Below are 18,723 nucleotides of genomic sequence, written 5' to 3' on the forward strand. Positions count from 1 at the left end.
ACCAATCGATAAACTGGGCGTGTAGGTGTTTCTTCTAAACTTTGGTGTTTCATACGGGATATGAAGGTGGCGATATTTTTTTCTGCAATGATCTGGACTGGCTGTTCCGATAGAATTATGAATAAACTGTTATAAAATAGTATACAATTATTTAATGCTTGAGCAGTCAATAGACCAGAATATTTGTCCCGAGGTGCAGGGAACAGCTCAGTATGATCTATTGCCCGAGGCCAACGGCCGAGGGCAATAGATCATACTGAGCTGTTCCCTGCACCAAGGGAAAAAATTCTGGTCTATTGACTGTTCAAGCATTAAATAATTGTTTTATTACCTAATTCCTTTTTTACTTTTCAGGGTTTACCATCTGCATATTGCAGATGGTTTTCGTGCCATTATGCAATATACTAAGATTTTTTTTTCATCTTTTACGTGCACAAAACCTGTTGCATGCATTACAACATCTCAATTCAATATTAGTTTACACAAAGAAGGGGGAGTCTTCAACCCATTAGATTTTAAATCCATGTAGTCTTTTACCTTATATGAGGCTTTAAAACTGTTGATTATTTGATACTCCATTTTGATAGCATTGAATTTGGTTTCACCAAGTACTAAAACAGCGTCTATGTAAAGGAATATACATTCCATGAGAACTATCGAAAGGATGTTACATTAACATACCCGCGTTCTGAAATACGTTGCCGGTCAAACAGATCGCAGTCTATTGACCGGAAGTCCAATAGATCGCAGTCTAGTATTTGACTAGATACACAATGAAAAATGCATTTAAAAAACAACTTTGACCATAAAATACTGTTTATGTTTATTTGGTTTGCATGGTCAAAACACTATAAAACAGACTGTAATCTATATATAGAAGTCAAAACGCTCCAAAAATAATGGACACAATAAAGTTTAAAAGATGTACACAAACAAGATAGATGTAAATAAATAATTCAGCTTTGTTATTGACATTGAGATATTAGTACATAAGGTATAATAAATTAATCATTAAATATACATGTAGTTCTTTACAGTAAAAAGCTCCTGCAACAAATTTATCACATATTTCTATTAAATTGACCGAATTGCTTGAAGTCAACAATTAAAAGGTAAACTGTACCAGTCTGTCACTGTATGTATCATCTGTACATGTAATTTGTATAAACAACAAACACCTTTCGGTGTATAAGACTCGGGATAAATACGTTTTTCCCCACAATATAGTGTGATGTATCACGCGTATGGTGGTCACGTGTATATTCCCCCATGCTGGTCACGTGTATATCCCCCATCTAATCTCTCCAATAGAGTCATCCACGAAAACACCTCTATGAGGCTTTGTCTTATTTATCATACTACTAAACGTTAAGTAATTATATCTTTATTAGAAACAATACAATTCATGCAAATATCTGCAAATGTTATTAAGTACTGCAGAGGATCTTCTTGGTTCGACATGTCGTGATTCCTGTGACGGCGAGTCCGCCTTCTTCCCGGAATGCTTGAATCGTACATGGAGCGACGCTATTAGTTTCAGATTTGAATCTATGATAAAAATATTATAGATTTGGCGAAATCCAGCTTCACTTAATCTCGGCGTAGTGGTTCCCTTCATTGACATCAAGATTCATGTACACCTGATTAAAAATAAAAATGAATCGATGATAAATAAAAGTCTTTATTTATGATAATTCCCTTTTTTGTACTTATTGTAGCATTGTTGTAACCCGTCCCTTGTTATCAGTAGTATTATTGACTCTAGAATTTTTGACTACGTCGTTCATATGTACTTTTCGAAAATTTTTATGGTCATCTTATTGTTTTCGTAACCAGAAAACCAGGATATCATAAGATGACTTTGGTTCCATGGCACAACCCTGACTTTACGTTAGATGATGTCTCAAGTTACTCTCATTTTAATATAAGCACATGTAACATTATTTTAAAACAGAGATCATGCAATGAGCTTTACCTGACTGTCTTCGAGCATGCGCTGTAACCGGAGGACAATGTCACTAAAATATGGACGGGAATCCGGATTTTCGTTCCAGCATTGTAACATCATTGCATACCTGCAAACGTCACTTTTTACTTCTTAAATTGAACTAGATACACATAAGGTGTATGTTACTAAGAAATACAAGAAAAGAAAAAATGTAATCATATGGTGAATAAACTTACAAAGCTGGTTCGCAATTTCTTGGTCTGCGCATGCGGAATCCCTGTTTCAGTAGATGACACATTTGGGCGGTGTCTATACCATGGTAGGGGGTACCTCCGAGAGTGCAGACCTCCCATAGCAAAACCCCAAATGACCATCTAAAAAATATTTGTTTTTAAAATTGAATGTCTTTTTCATATATCATATTCAAGCAACCCTTTTTTTCAAAGCCCCCCCCCCCCCCCTGAAGATCAGCTGTGAATAAATTGATTACGGGACGTTTGGTCGTTTTATTAGTATCTGATATATATGACTATTTAAGTACAACAAGAGCAGTTTGACTCACACATCACTCTGTGACGTATAGGTTGCGTTGAATAATGATTCTGGTGCCAGCCATTTCACAGGAACTCGAGTCTAAAAAATGAAAAACCAAAATCTATCATTTGTTTTTTAAATTTGTATAATGTTATCATTGTTATGTTGAAATCAGATACTGCTGTTTCTTTGTGTTAAATCTTCAGGTGAAATCAAAGTACGTCACACAAAGAATCAAAAGTAAAAGCAATTGAAAAGATATAATGACCCGCTATTGTTGGCATTAATTGTGCTTCATATAACTGTTTACTTCATGTTTAGCATTTATCTAAAAGCTTTGGAATAGTTCCAAGAAAACCTACATTTGAAGTTTTGACATAGGTGTCGTCATTTTTGGACAGTCCAAAGTCCGCTACCTTGGCTATCAGATGTTCATCAAGAAGAACATTGCGGGCGGCAACATCTCTGTGAATTATCTGGAAGAATAATACATGAGAAACATTTTTATTGCTCCTCTTATGTCGATCAAATAAGCACAGAATTTGGAATGTAAAAATGTGTTTTAGCGTGACGTGCATGAACCGGAAGTACCTGTCTGTCTGCAAGGTGTGACAAACCGGAAGCAACTTCCAATGCAAATTTGAGCAGCACCGATTTTTGGACTGGTGAGATTACTTTGGCATTAGCGTACAGATTATTTTTACATCGCTTCATTTTCCTTAAGTAAGACCGCAAATCGCCGTTTACGCAAAATTCCATGGCAACGTACATAGTTCCTAGATGAAAATAAAACAACATATCGTAAATTACATAATTTTATGATAGCGATTACGAACTCGACTATTACGACACCAAAAAAAAAAAAAAACTCAAAACGTGACAGAACTTAAATATATACAGAGTAACATGTCTGACTCTTTTAATGTTACATCATGATGTTCAGTTCGGTAAAAGTCTTTCATAAACAACACTTTCTGAATGAAAAGCGATGGGAGAAAAATAGAAACCTTGTATATGACAAGCGCCCACCAGGCACACCACGTTTGGATGCTGACCCACTTTCTTCAGAATGTTCAGTTCATTCATAAAATCGTTCTTATCTCTTTCCGATGATGACTCTGAAAACATAAATAAAAGCTTTTACACAATAGCCCTTTGAAGTTGTGGTAACTGTGTTATATCAGTGGGTCTATTTCCATCGTGGTGCTCACCCTTCAATGACTTCACCGCCACTGGTATCTTGTGGTCTCTGTCTTGTTTCACATATCCCTTTTTCACCATCCCAAACTGTCCGTGTCCAAGTTTCTCATTGGTTATTACAAGATTATACTTGTTCAACTCGAACGGGCCAGACAACACCTGCTCATACAAATGCAGTTCTGGACTTTGTAAGCTTCTCTGAAAGTCGAAAAAAGATAGATTATGAAATTTCACAAATGAGCAATATATTACTAAAATAAAAAAGATTCCTATAGAAAGGTAGAATGTTAAATGTCGCTTTGACTATTCCACTGAGAATTGTCACAAAATTTCAACCGCCACGAGTTATAAATAGCAGGAACAATCTACATGTACTTCAAGTTGTTGCTTGGAAAAAACATCATAAATATTTGTATTTTTTTTTTCGATAGAGAATCAAAATATCAAAACTATGGTATAAACTTACAGTCGAGAGCCTATAGAAGCGACTAAAGAGGCCATGTTTGTACCGCACACACACGAAGTACATCACTGTAGCGGTGAAGAGCAGTAATAGGACCACGATCACAGACACCAGCACAGACATCAAAAGGTTGTGTGTCAAAGGATTGGCAGCGCCATCAGAATCTATAATAATGAAAGCACAAGGCGTTACTGTACTTCCCTGCTCAATGCCACCAAATCGAGAAAAATACAATTTAACCCTTTTCGGTGTTTTTATAGTGCTTCTTTTAAAAAGAAAATTATTTTGTGGCCCAAAGAATATAAAAAAACTAACAAACCTATACACATGGATCCTTTAAATCCCTCCATGCAGCCCCCGGTACATGTACCATTGTTAGGCAAACACGCCTCGCCCTTGATGCAGTGCCCACACTTGAAACTGCACGCTAGCCCGTATGTCCCTTTTGGACAAACTTTAATAGAAAACATGTATGTCAATTTAGGTGTGCTTCAACAAAAAGTCATACTTCACTATTTATACCATAAGATTAAAACAATTAATTTGTAAATTTATATTTGCCAAAAGATGTTTAATTCATATCGATTTCGTTAAAAGAAAGAGATCTTGTTTATGACGGCGCTGTTTAACTAATCAGGGAAAAAGTTTTACAAAAATTGTTATTGAACTAGTTTTTGCTTGAAATGTACTCAAATCTGTTTAAAATACCAGTAGAAAAAGTTTTACAAAAATTATGTTATTGAACTATTTTTTGCTTGAAATGTCAGTTTAAAATACCAGTAGTGTGCTTATTTTCGGCAATGTAATATTTAGACTGGAACGCACCTTCATCACAGCGAGGCCCCCTCCAGCCACTGGAGCACCCCTCACATATACCCCCGCGGGTAGGGTCACAGTTCTCCCCTCCGTGACAGTGTCCGCAGGCCAGAGTACAGTTTGGACCGTAAGTATTATTTTTGCACTCTAAATATAACGCAAAGTCGAAATTAGAGCACAACCACCTTAAAAAGTGCATAATTCGTCAGTTTATCTTCTTAAATTGTTACATTTGTCAAATAAATGAGAAACTTTTTGCTTCTGTTCCTACGATGTGCTACCAGACCTATTTATTCACACAAAGCGATCTAGTGAGTAACAGAAGATCGTGATGAAATGTTTACAAAACATGCAGATAGACGCCATAACAGCTCAATTTGTTAGGATCCAGATGGAAAGAGTTGTAGATAGCATGAAAATTTACTCTTCATTATTACATATAAATTTCGTCTTTGTGGAGTGCAAATGGAACTCCAAACGCATCAATTACAAGCTTGCCTTTGTTCATTTTTTATTTAATCCGAGACATGTGAAAATACCAATGGGTTTATATGATCAATGCTTTCTTGTGCTGCTTTGGAGAGACACATAGTTAAATGTACTAATATGACTCACTGTCGAGACAATTTGACCCAGTCCATCCTGGTTTGCATCCTGCTGCGCAACGTCCGGTCACATGGTCACACGCACCATTTAGGCACTTTCCACAAGCGTTTTTACACTCGTTACCAAAGAAACCAAGACGACATCCTAAAAATATGAAGTTAATTATGTTCATTCATTCAATTTATCACGTTATCGGCAAGAATTAGACAGTTGTTTCTAAAGATACCAAGACCACATCCTACATATCTAAAGTTATGTTCACTCGGTTAATTATAGAATGTCATACTACAAGTATTCGACAGGAATGTCGGTTAGTCGGTGGTTGGCCCACTCTAACGATATTTTTAGTCAATGAACATGATGAGATCAACAGGTGAGGGATCATGTAAAAATATTCAGGCTGATCATCCCTACTACAGGAGATTTAAATCATCAACTTGTTTTATGTTTATCCTTATATCTAACTCTTTGGACCCGGAGCCATGATCACATCACAAAGAGAATAACAGATTGTTTCAAGTGTTGGGTACTCCAACATCAGTCAGGACTACTGAGATACAGTGGGGAGGGCGTAGCTCTAAATGAAATAATTATCTCATTACAACCGAATTCATTCACAGAAAAACATACAGCAGGCAGAAAATAAATCTTTGACGATAAAAAATATCTTTGGGCACGCAGTGTTATATTGGCTTTTAATGATTGCACTCTTTGCGCCTCGTGTGCTTCATGACGCCACCTTCAACGCTTTATCTTGTTTACGTTTATCATTCAGCAAATTGCCTGAATTCTTCCAATATACACGTTCTAAATTTGACAGAAACTACGTACGTCGGTCGCATTTTTCTCCGGTCCAGCCGTGCTCACATCCTGATGTACATTGACCCGTAACGGGGTCACAAGTTGACCCATTCCCACATTTTCCACACGCCATGGAACAGGCTATCCCGTATGTCTGAGGAGGGCATTCTAGAGTTTTGAAAAAGATACCAATATTAGAATGTTTGGAATTTGAAAAAAATGACATCATAACTTGTAAAACACATTCAGATGCCAAATCAAATTTAATAAAAGACCAAAATAGATTGCTTTGGTCAGTGTAAAGGGACAAGGCTTTCTAAAAAAAAGTTCGGGTCTGTAGACATGAATTTTCGAGTTAGCAACAGTTTTGGAGCTAAGGTTAGGGTTGCACTTTGGTTTAGGGGATGTTTAATAGCATTATATTCGTATATCAGAGCATGCCTCTCCGGCGTACCCCGGGTCTCCCCCTACCTTGGTCACACCGGGCCCCGCTGTAGCCTGTCTGACATCCCCCGCTACATTTCCCAGTGATGGCGTTACAAACTTGTCCAGAGTTACACTTCCCGCACTTTCCGGAACAATTAAAGCCATAACTGTACGCCTCACACGCTGAAAATGTTTAAGAAATATATAATATTTTTATCAGTGAAATTGTAAGCAAAGTGGATTGTTCTAAAACATGCAAAAATTGTTGAACGAAGCCCTACTATCATTATCTATCAAAGAAAAAAAGATATGATTTTGATGAATTTGGATAATAGTAAAATTAATCAAGCTCTGGTAGCGAAAAAGATTGCGTTACTTTTAAACTTTGTGGTCGAAAATCTTACTTTTCAAGTAACTATTAACATAAGCAATGATAAAAAAGTTTCCACTTTATTTTATTTGTAATTTCGGGAAAGTAAACTATTAATTCTAAGATTTTGCGTTGGTTGTATTTTTTTCTCGGAAATCCAAACTAAATCATTTGCCTCTGTTCAATAGCTAATTCTTTTACAATCTTGAATCTGTATAACGTCGGTGCTGCATATTAAATTCATTACGTCATCAGCCAGCCACCTGGTACATGTATCAGGCCGGAACTTTTTATTTTTGATATAAGTAAGCATTTGGGGTTTTCTGTATTTTCCCGTAAAATTTTGATAAGGTTTATTACAATTAAATTGCGGGCAGGGAAGTAATATCATTTTGCTAATATGCATAATTTTGATATGATTAAATCAATTTTTCAAACCCTCATTGATGAATGTAGCATCGTCCTATGAATCAAACAATTCTAATATGAAAGTCTCTAAGTACATGTAGTTATTGATTCTGAAGGCAACCAATCATTCTTAAAACTATTAAATTGATAATAAGCACTTATTAAGCAGAGTGTAGCGTAGGTTCTTACGATCTTTGCAGAGTTCCCCCTTAAAGCCGGGTAGGCAGCCGTTCTGGCATTGACCGGTATTCAGGTCACAGGGTTCTTCATTGAGACAGTGTCCGCAGTGTAGCTTACAGTTTGGTCCATACGTGTAGGAGTCGCATCCTGAAAGAGACACAAAAGCTCAGATCATTGGTATTTTAATTTTTTAAACCTTTAGAATGACATTGTCTTTTTATGTATTATTTTAATTATCATATCAGATGTATACGTATATAGCTACAAGTATGTTAAGCGTTTTTGAAGAATGTTTTTTAAATTTTAAATTTTTAAATTGGGGGGGGGGGGTTATGAAGGGGGTAAGGTAAGGGCTTACGTTCGTCACATCGTGGCCCTCGCCAGCCCTGAAGACACCCTCCCAGACATCTCTCTGTGCGCGTGCATCCCTCCTGACAGTTTTCTGGACAGGCGTTGGGACAGTGCTCCCCAGGGATACATGCTGCAAAAGTAAGTTTTCCAGTTTTTTAGTAATATATAGTACAAACCAGTACATCATATACAACGGTATTAAGAGGAATTTGCTGGAAACTTTAATTCGCTCTATCGGTATAAAACTTGTATACAAAAAAAAATGACATGCAAGCTCATCGGTATTAGGAACTAATGTATTATTCTATTATATATTTCAATTATTTGCTGGAACACTACATTTTGATCAATATGAAAATGCTAAAAATATTTTAAATTGTTTTTATTTCAATTATATTTCAATGTTTTGTGTTTTTAACCTTATTGTACCTTTTTCAACCTAATGTGATCCTTTAGTACGAAAACAAATCTTATTTTTCACAATAATAATATAGAGCTCAAAATTAGAAAGTTAATGAACTGTATTCAATTGGTTGTAATTAGGATCTAGACATTCCTGTCATCGACAAAATAATTCTTTTGAAATATATTTGAAATTTTGATATTACAAATGCTCATTTCATCACTTTAGAATCAATAGTTTTCATTTTAAATTATCCATTCATTTGCGTCCGCCGAAAAATCTAAAATTGTTCAGTATGAATAGGTATTCTTAAGAAAGTAAACCGCATTTCTAGAAAACCCCTGTTATTGTTCTCTTTCATATTCAGTATAACATAAGTCAACCACCGTAAGTTTCAATGAAATATCACTGTACAAGTACTTAATTGGTTGTTATATAATTACTAGTACGCGGGACTAGACAGACGGATACTAAAGTAAGGCGTGTGGAGATTCTCAAATGAAGTATCTTCCTTAGTGGAATCACATGTCTATTTAAAATGTTCACTTGCGGTTTAAAATACGTTCAAGGGTGCAAAACTTACTTAAAACCAGGGAAGGTTAAATTTTTTGTATTAATCGATTGAGTTCTCATTTTGGAAAGAAAAAATATGTCAAGATCCTCCTTTTGACGCGACGTTATCTTTTTAGAAAATAAACAAATGGAAATGCAATACATACTGTTCACATAAACGCAGATTAAAACATAGGCCAAAAAGTTAATTGAAAGGTGGCGTTTGACCGGAAGCCGATGTAATAGCGAACAACGTCATCACACAGAAACCGCTGACGCAGGTAATTTTTCACAACATTCATAACCATCAAAGAAAGTATATTGTTTATATAAATTATATAATATAAATATCTGCTTTTTAATTTATTGTAATCAGAAACTAAATCAGTAAGATGCAAATTTCATCGGGAACATGTGTACATGTTCGGATAATCTATAATGGACCATACTTGTCTAGAATACATGTAACTATTCGCTCCAAGAATCAACTGGCATACATGTACATGCATACGTAATTCTGACTAAAACATTTGCAACCTTAAACAAACATAATGTTTCTTTGAAACGATAATATCGATTTTAAAAAATCGTGTTCTGAAAAAGACCTTTCCCTTAAAACTTTTATCTTGCTAAGTGATCTCTTAATAACGTATTCAAGTGAAGATTCTCTTTTGGTATTAGTTCTTCAGTTCCGTCCTCATATTATCAAAACAACGTGATTGCATAATATATCGCATTGACAGTGTCAAGGACACAGGTCAGAAGACTCCCGGGGTCGGTGCGTAGTCCACTCGGTGAGGAGAGAGTTGTCAGCAGATGCAGAAGTAATCGATAGCGAGCACCGGAAGTACTTCTAACGTGTTGACATGTCGATTCAGGTGCAGTAGGCTGACGACAACTGTCGATGAATGGCCCTATATATCTAGTGTCTCTTTCTCAGATTTCATCGCTCAAAACTGTCTAATGGCATTGGAGGTGCACGTACTCAACTAATCAGGGTTATAAAAGAGCTCTTCAGGAAGGAGCTAGCCATTGAACTCATATTCATCATGGTTTTTACTTACACATCAATAATGAAATATCTTTTACACATTAATAATGAACAAAAACTCATCTATGTAAATCTTTAGCATTAATTTTTTAAATTTGGATTGTAAAGAAACTCTCGTGAGATTTATAAAACATGTATTTTTTAATTCAATTTTAGGTTTGCCTCATGGGTTGGTTATTAATAAATGTTGTTCATTTCGCAAAATATTGTCTATTAATGCGACTATCGCCTTCATTTGTCTAAAATAGAATAATTGCAGCTTAAGTTCATCTAATATAACGTCTGCGATGCTTCAAGCTATTAATTACAATATTGGTTTTAAAATGAAGGTGCGTATGTAATAAAAATTAAGTTGCTAATGAAATATGAGACATTTGTAAGTTTGAATCAAAACAACTCAAAAACATGTCAATTTTTCTCGTCAATTTGAATTAAAACACTAAAAACTTTTTGGTATAGGATATCTCAAAATTAGTTTCGTGAATACTTTTTGCGCTTCGATTTTACTAAAAAGGTAATCAAATTCTACGAATGTTTTTCTCTTTCTTTATTTATACATGTAAAAATATTTGGACCCAATTATGTCACTTTCACTAAAATTTCGATGATATGCCCCTTACAAACCCGATCATTCTTATAACATGCTCAAGTTTAATTCAAATTTATCTGTGGAATTATGTGTACAGGGCTGCGTTCAAGATCGTAGCTGCTACGTAGGGCTACGTAGTTGAACGGAAAGCTAGCCTAGCCGCTATGTAGATATTCTTAGCCTAGATATTTTATGCTAAACATCGAATTCAAGATGGCCACCTTAGTTACCACTTTGTAACAAACACGAAATCTAATTATATAGTAATATTTTATTCCTCCTTTAAGTTATAATGAATCTTAACATGTACATGTATATTTCCGCTTGAAATTAACAAATTATGTCAATGTAATAAGTCTTTAGTTGAATATTTCCAACTTCAAATTAGACATCTAGCGGCTAACCTAACGGTCCGTTCAATAAACCTAGATATCTACGACCTAGCGGCTAGGCTAGCAGCTACGATCTTGAACGCAGCCCATGTGTGTGGTCCAGAGGAGTCGTGACATTTTTTGTTCAATAGCATGTTTATATATAATTTAAAAAAAATGATAGCTTCAATTTACTTTAGGTTTTCTTGGATATTTTACGTAAAATTGAAACCCCATTGTGGCCCCTACTGAACCCATATAAGGGACCGACTAAATTTGAAAATTCTGTATCATAGCTTTCATGAAGATTGCGTTTTTATGTTTATTTTACAAAAACATTTATCTTTTTTTTTTCATTACCATTCTTTATTTGACCCTTTGCCCAAATTGTTTCAAACTGTAGCTCCTAAATGACAAGGGGTTAAATGGTATAACGCAATCTCTAGACTGCTGTCCTTTACAAAAATTTAGATTATTGATAATCAAATTTGTTCATGACTTTCCCGGAATGTCCGTTAGGATTTTCCCGGCAACGTCCAGTACAGAAAGGTTTGGGGCGATTACCGACAATAAAATTAGCACCACCAATAAGGACTACTGTACAACTCGATCGACATTCGGTTGTACTATGACCTGATCAATACTCGGGTGGTAGCCCTCAATTTGGTAAAAGTAACCGAGTGAAGTCCAATCAGCGTTTCAACATTTATTACGGATCTGACAGTAATTTTGATGCAGATCGGTGATATCGGGACTGCTGTCCGATTCCGACTAATGTACAAACGAATCTCAACAGTATATAAAACAATAATTATTCCACAGGGAATATACGGCATGACCAAACCTAAGCATTCTAGATCTGTATATTACATGTAACTACTAGTATCTTGTTCTATGATTCGTCAAGCTGTATCAACTCTACAGAAGAATATTTCAATTTTTTTTTCGATTACATACATATTTATTTTATCGATTAACTATGAACCTTCTTTGTGGCCCCCTCCCTAATCACTGAAAGTGAAACAATCTTAAATCTACCATATATTGAGAGGCTTAAGTAAATCTGTTTATATTATGTAATTCTTATGGTTCTTGGCAAGTTTGAAAAAAAGTCCATCCTATTTTCATAGATTTATCATCATCATCTCCATTTATAAAGGAAGACTGGCCCTTCTTTTGAAGAAAATTTGCATGTTTTGAGCATGCTGTTTCAGCATTCATCAGCCCCCACAACGGAGGGACGTGAGTGACCACGCGTTACAATTGAACACGACCTTGCTTTGTTGAAATTCGAGGCCATCTGAATGCATTTTTAAATCTGAATTTAAGTGTTTCTTTATCGAGAGGGTCAAACACTCAATATACTGGTATATATAAAAGATCATTTGGCATTGTTTTACGGTATGAATCGACACCCCAGAGGAAATAAAACAGTAGAGCCCTGCTCATTAGTGCTGTATTCCGTAAGCGGCCACTTCCCGATTTGTGTGTCGTAATTATTCAAGTTTGCCTTAGAAGTACACACAGCATTGAGCCTCCCTAGTGCGAGAACCCAGTGCAATGTGTTTTTGTCAGCTAGGCACGCTACCATGGTGAGAAGTTTTGCATAGTTCTCACCTCTAACGGACGAAATACTTGCATTAATGATTTGGGAAGAAGTTGCCGATAGTATCAGTGGGCTAGTTTAGAGTACAGATTTTATATGCGGTGGCGGGGACCAAAAATAAAACCCTCACTGTCATCTCTGTCTACCAACAACAGCCATGCTTATTTGTTTATTATTTGAAGTACTCCTTTCAAAACGGAAATTATTAAATGTGACACGATATTCCTGTTTTTCTGTATTGTATTTGCTATATTACAAAATCTATCCCCCCGTTTCTCCCTTCTATCATTCAATACAGCTTTATAAAGAAACGATATCAGATTCCCTTTCCTGTTTGTGGAAGAGTTTCCAGAGCTGAATATCTATAACATTAAACAGCCCACAATGTTTCTCTCCGTGTTAACATTAACGGGGCGGTACGAGTGGGTTTCTGTCCAGTTATCATCAAGACAAAAGGCAAAAGCCGAAGTGTTAATCAGTTTCTATTACCGAAAGGTTTGCTGCCTGTTTACATGTTGCTTTGTGAACAACGCCTAGATATACTGCCTCTTTGAGTCCGGACACAAAACTCTTGACACACCAAACTGTTGAACTTACTTGTATGTACTTTTTTATAACATCGGAAGCAAGTTAAGTTTGACATATAAATTACACGGAAAGCCCATGGCATGGTAACACATGTTTTGGTTACTAAACTGTTATTTCTTTATTTTTTGTGAGAAAATAAAACGCAAAAGTGTTTTAAAGTGACATGGTCACGATTTTGGTCAAATTTTATGTTTCTGTTTTTATTATTTGCAATGCTTTAGGAATGTATTTCTAATGATCAAATGAAATTTGGGTGCCAGTCGTTGAGTTTTAAGCAAGATACAGGGCTTACAATTCTTCGTCTTGTAAACAAGGCTCGTGCCATGTTTTTGTTTACATAGGTTCAATATACCAGTAAAAACTCTTTTTAAAGCTGGTTTGTCTATCTTATTATTCATTTTAAGCATAAATAAACAGTTCCTAGCGATTAACACATTCATTTTAGGTCTAAAACTGGAATTTTCACTTCAACATTCAAAATGTAAACAAACGCTTTGTTTACATAGCGAAGAATTGTAAGCTCTGTAACTAGCATATGACTCATCAAATGACACTCAAATTATGGTAGCCTATTAAAAATGCCTAACTGAGGCATTGTAGACATTAAAATTGAAAAAATAATTTTTGACCAAAATCGTGACCATGCCCCTTTAAGGTGTAAATCCAAACATGTTTAGCTATCAATTATTATCTTTTTAACGAATCACCATAGTTGGAAACAGAATTTCAAAATTTGAATACGCTATAACTGAGTGCGTTGTGATAACTAATTTATTTTAAAACCCCATACACGATACCAGTCCTAGCAGGTTTAAAATTCCTCAAGTAACAAATTCAGAAATTACAAATGAAATATGGCAGATTTTAATAACGATAATTTCAGAACCTAAAAAACAAACCATAAAACATTGAAATGGCACCAACTTTCTTTTTAAAAAACATGTCTTGCACCAAAATTTGTTTGAAATTATTTGTAAAATTCCAATAGCAACTCAGTTATCGGGCTAATCGGTCTATTACTCAATGCATGTCTGGAGGAAATCAACAATTTGAAATTCGGAGAAATATGTCTTAGTGCTAATTTTGACAGTACGAAGAAATTGCTACAGATATCAGTCTACCGCGGGCTTTTCTCACTTTCTTTTTATTCATTAGTTCGTCCGTTGTCTATACTTCGTTGTGTTCAGTTGTGTCATTTGGTTTGACAAAAACATCATATAGTTATTACGTACTACTGTAGAAGCACATATTTTCGTTGGGTCAAAATTTCGTTGTTTTTGAACCAAATAAAATTCGCGGGCATTTAATTTCGTCACATCATAATATCTTTGTATTCATTATTACTTTGGTTAAATATTCGTCATGGGTTTAATTTCGTTGATTTCTACTGCCAACGGAAATAACGAAATGAAACCCTCAAGGAATATTTCTGCTTCTACAGTATATTAATTTTAGTAATTCAAATCTTTCAAGAAATGTACAGTATGAATTAAAGTACCTATTAGAGCGCTATATAAAAAGGGTTAATAAGTCAAACGACTGAATGTTATTACAATTTGGAACAACTGAAAATTCTAATCATTATTTCTTTCAAAAAACTAACTGATTATTGACCCAAAAACATTGTGAAATCCTAAAGTTGGCTGACTTTAGCAATAAAGGTGACACGTCAAATTTGTCTGCGGTGTACTTTCTATGTTATTCATATCGTTACAACAATTTCATGTTTTTATAACACGTTGATACACTCAAATATGTATTTCTGACATCAAAAGAAAATATGATAGCATGGTTTTATTTATACGCTCGACCGACAATAAAAATGGTTGAAAGGCATTCAGGTATCTTTGTGGTATGTTCACCCCAGAAATACAAAATAAAGAGCATAAAAAAGATAGCTGAAAACTGACACTTCTTTAACTTTAACAGATATTAATACTAATTATAAATTTTAATACAGATTTGTTTTATCAAAGCCTGCATCTGTTCGCTTTAACACCCAGAACGGCGTGTATACGCCTGACGAGAGATCTAAAAGTAGAGCATCGTTATCAGTTGGAATTGATAACGAGGCTTACTATTTCAGCGGCAGACGGCAACGTGCAAATTGTCCCCCCGTCACCTGGGTTTTCAGCAGCAAATTAATTAGAAAACCACGAGGAAGGAAGTTTTATGCAGCTTTGTTATCAAGCAATTTACGTTCTGAATGAACATTTTTTGCAAAGGTTCATGGGACTTTTCATGCAGCAGACGTCATAACTCAAAACCATTTGATTTAATTGCATGTTTTATCGAAATACTTTCGGAAATTTAGACAATCTGTAGATTTCCTAGTGACACACTGAGTGTAATGCAAAGACATACCAAAAATAAAGATTACATTGTAATTTATGTAATACATGAAGTTAAATAAACGATATGGATTTTGTAATTCAAGGCCAGTTCAGATTCTCTTGATATTTATATCTTACACTATTTTACACTCGAACCTTGTTATTTACATTGCTTGAATCAATTTTAAACACAAAACTTTAAGCCTTTGAAGGAAGAAAGTTGCGCCAAACATAACGCAAAATTTTTGATCCTCCATCTGATTAAGATTTTTTTTTATCATGCCCGCTCTTAAACATAATTCAAATCTTTGTTCAACTATGACAACTTCATCCCTTTGGACCTCATTCTTTAATGTTTTAAGCAACACTATTTTTTTTTCAAAATTAATCAAAATTGTTCAATGTGCGATATTTTTTTGATATTCATTTTTTTTTCAAAATGTAAACCAAAGTTTTTTACTTCAGTTCCTCTAAAATTTAAGGAGGTTCGTTGGTCAACAAATTAACCGTTAGATCTACCTAAGATTTTAAGATATGATTTATTTAGTTATAAAATATTAATTAGTAAAGAAAAAAGCCCATATTATTTACCGTCTAAATTTTCGTAATTTCCTATATTTTTATATTGAGCTCTTCTACTAAAATGGCCATGATCAACGAGCTCTTTTAAGGAGTAACCCGACAATCTTTCAGAATATCAGGGACGTACATGTAATATCAGGGGGGCCAGCTGCCCCTCCTCCACTTTTTCTCGCACTAAAGAACTTTTGGAAAATTTACCTATAAAAAATTGAATAACCATGGAGTTGCTCCCCCTACTTTTTTTGGGAGTATGTAAAAAATTTAAATGAAATAACGAAATTAAGCTATAGATAGAATACGCTACCCCCCCCCCCCCCCCCCCCCCGATTAGGAATTTCATGATTTGTGCTTCTCAAGATTTTTTCGATGCGTCCCCCCCCCACTTTCAAAAACGATGCTACGAGCCTGAAAATTACTGGTGGTATGGAGCAAAAAAGTTTCATATTAGTTCCGTTTGTCTTTTAGGGGGATAGAAAATGGTTTTATACTACATGTAATGATTTGCTATGTGTTTTAGATGTACCCATATTTGACGAAATTCCCTCATCATGCTAAGGAATATGAATGCTGCAGCTCAAAATATTTGATGTTGGGATTTTAAAATGCTCAATAATGCTATCGGTACAAATTAATATAAAATGTAGCTAATCTTTTCAATAATGCTATATAAACTATAACTAATCTACATCTTAAAATAGCTGAATTATTTTTAATGTTTTAGCATTAATTATTTATGTATTAAATTTTGGTTGTGGGAAGGATCGATTTTGAGGACCTTTTTTTTTATATACATCATAGAGCTTTGAGATGTTGAAACTACGTACATATCAAACAAACGTTTGAGGGTCTCGTTGAAGATTTGATTCTGGTCTAAAATTGACCAGAATAAAGATTGAACATTCTCTATGAAAGTTCTTTTATAAATTGCAAACTGTTACGTATTCAGAAAAACATTTAACAGACTTAGTAGAGTATATGCTTCTTTTTTCCATAAATCTCCCGTACATACATGAATGAATATATTGGAACAACTTGCAAATTAATCAAGAACCCCACCCTTTACCGCTGCATTGGTTTCTGTGTAAGTATTCTTGACTACTGATTACAGATGGACAGAAACGGGCAGTAAATTAAACTTTTTCGAGTTTTAGAAGAAAATCCAATCTGTATTCAATTTTTCAAATATTATAACATTTCATGCTATTTCAAAAGGGAGAACCCAACAGCTATGCCGAAATATTTATAGTTTTTCGGACCTTAAGTATTTGAAAGAAATCGGCTTTTCGTGTGCCTTTTCAAATAAAATCCATATGAATAGTCGTAATAATGTAATTTTTATTTATTTTATTTATAATTTGTATTTATCATTTATCTAATTTAATGAATTTGGACTTTTTAATTACAATTTTAAAAAAAAATTGATTATGTCATTTCTAAATTGACGTTATAAAAAAGGTTTGAGCATCCTGTCCACTCCTTAGCCCCCTCACCCCTAAAGTGAAGCTTCCGATGACACTTAGTGGATTGTTTCTATTCGTGACCAGGGCCAGGTCATTCAATAAAGCACTCCAGTCAGTGACTACCGCACAAAGGTAATTACAGCTCTGCTTCTTGCAATTAAAGATATATCAAGATCGGCGCACTCGAAAACAAAGGCACTGACAGGCCGAACAAAGCGAATGCCTTTCCTTTATATGAAGGAAATCCATAGTTAAAATGACTTAAACTTGAAAAAAAATAAACTAAGCTGTTTTGAAAGGATTGAATTGATGGGGAAAACAACAGTTATTACACACATACAAACAAAAAAGGAGAGGAGGAGGGTGACAAAAAGCTTAATCTATATTTTCTACATTATTAAAATTAAACTAAAATTGGAAAAATACAAAGCAATGTACATGTATCAAATCAAAGAATTAACGTACATGTACAACATGTGCTAAAGGAAAAAACCCCCACAAAGAAAGGTTTTTTCAACCTATAAAAAACTTCATATACTTGAAAGATTTACTACATTTAATCCTCAAAATGGAATTATTATAATTACCTGCAAAAGTCGATCTGGTTAAGTCCACAAAGACAATAGCAAAAATGACAGTTGACAATCTGGATAACGGTTTTCTCTGTAAATCCATGTCACCATATATCAAATTCAGTCGAAATAAATTAATGATTAAGAAATAAATTAAGTGATTTTTTTCGCTGTGCCACAGTTTATGAATGATCGCAGGAATTGCTTCAACTCTGCCGACTAGTGTATATTGGCCCACATCCTTAATTCTAATGACACGACTGTTACCAAACGGCTTCACGCTCTTGAGATTAAGAGAAATGATGTCAAACTTGAGAGCTGCCTCCGTTTTATTTTTATTTTGTGTATATATGTATTTTTAAAGGTTTCGCTGTGTAGACATTAGATCTCAGCGCCTTGGTTTTGTGTGGTGATCGTGAAACATTGCAGAGCGCTATTATAACGACTCGGGCTCGGGATTACAATTAAACTGATTGTAATGAGATAGTTTCAAACGTCATTGTCTGATTAGAA

The 18,723-nt window shown here is 34.7% G+C and overlaps 1 protein-coding gene across 1 annotated transcript; it reads right to left on the bottom strand.

The window, feature by feature from the left end:
• Positions 1 to 1,265: 1,265 nt before the first annotated feature.
• Positions 1,266 to 18,541, bottom strand: LOC105345186 (tyrosine-protein kinase receptor Tie-1). The gene is made up of 17 exons (XM_011453263.4): positions 18,226 to 18,541; positions 8,111 to 8,233; positions 7,762 to 7,899; positions 6,840 to 6,977; positions 6,399 to 6,536; positions 5,577 to 5,711; positions 4,971 to 5,108; positions 4,465 to 4,599; positions 4,149 to 4,309; positions 3,694 to 3,880; positions 3,490 to 3,600; positions 3,074 to 3,258; positions 2,845 to 2,958; positions 2,511 to 2,581; positions 2,185 to 2,322; positions 1,976 to 2,075; positions 1,266 to 1,640 (listed from the first exon to the last, which is right to left on the bottom strand). Exons 1-17 carry the CDS (start codon positions 18,311 to 18,313, stop codon positions 1,587 to 1,589), a joined length of 2,154 nt encoding a protein of 717 aa, XP_011451565.3. The 5' UTR covers positions 18,314 to 18,541; the 3' UTR covers positions 1,266 to 1,586.
• Positions 18,542 to 18,723: the final 182 nt, after the last annotated feature.

The sequence above is a fragment of the Magallana gigas genome, chromosome 7 (genome assembly GCF_963853765.1).
Source record: "Magallana gigas chromosome 7, xbMagGiga1.1, whole genome shotgun sequence".
Classification (NCBI taxonomy): Eukaryota; Metazoa; Mollusca; class Bivalvia; order Ostreida; family Ostreidae; genus Magallana; species Magallana gigas.

Coding starts and splice junctions, on each gene's coding strand:
- LOC105345186 (XM_011453263.4), bottom strand. CDS start 18,313: ATGGATTTACAGAGAAAACCGTTATCCAGATTGTCAACTGTCATTTTT. Junction 2,323..2,510: donor TATACGTCACAGAGTGATGT/GTGAGTCAAACT, acceptor AATATTTTTTAG/ATGGTCATTTGGGGTTTTGC. Junction 2,076..2,184: donor AGAAATTGCGAACCAGCTTT/GTAAGTTTATTC, acceptor TGACGTTTGCAG/GTATGCAATGATGTTACAAT.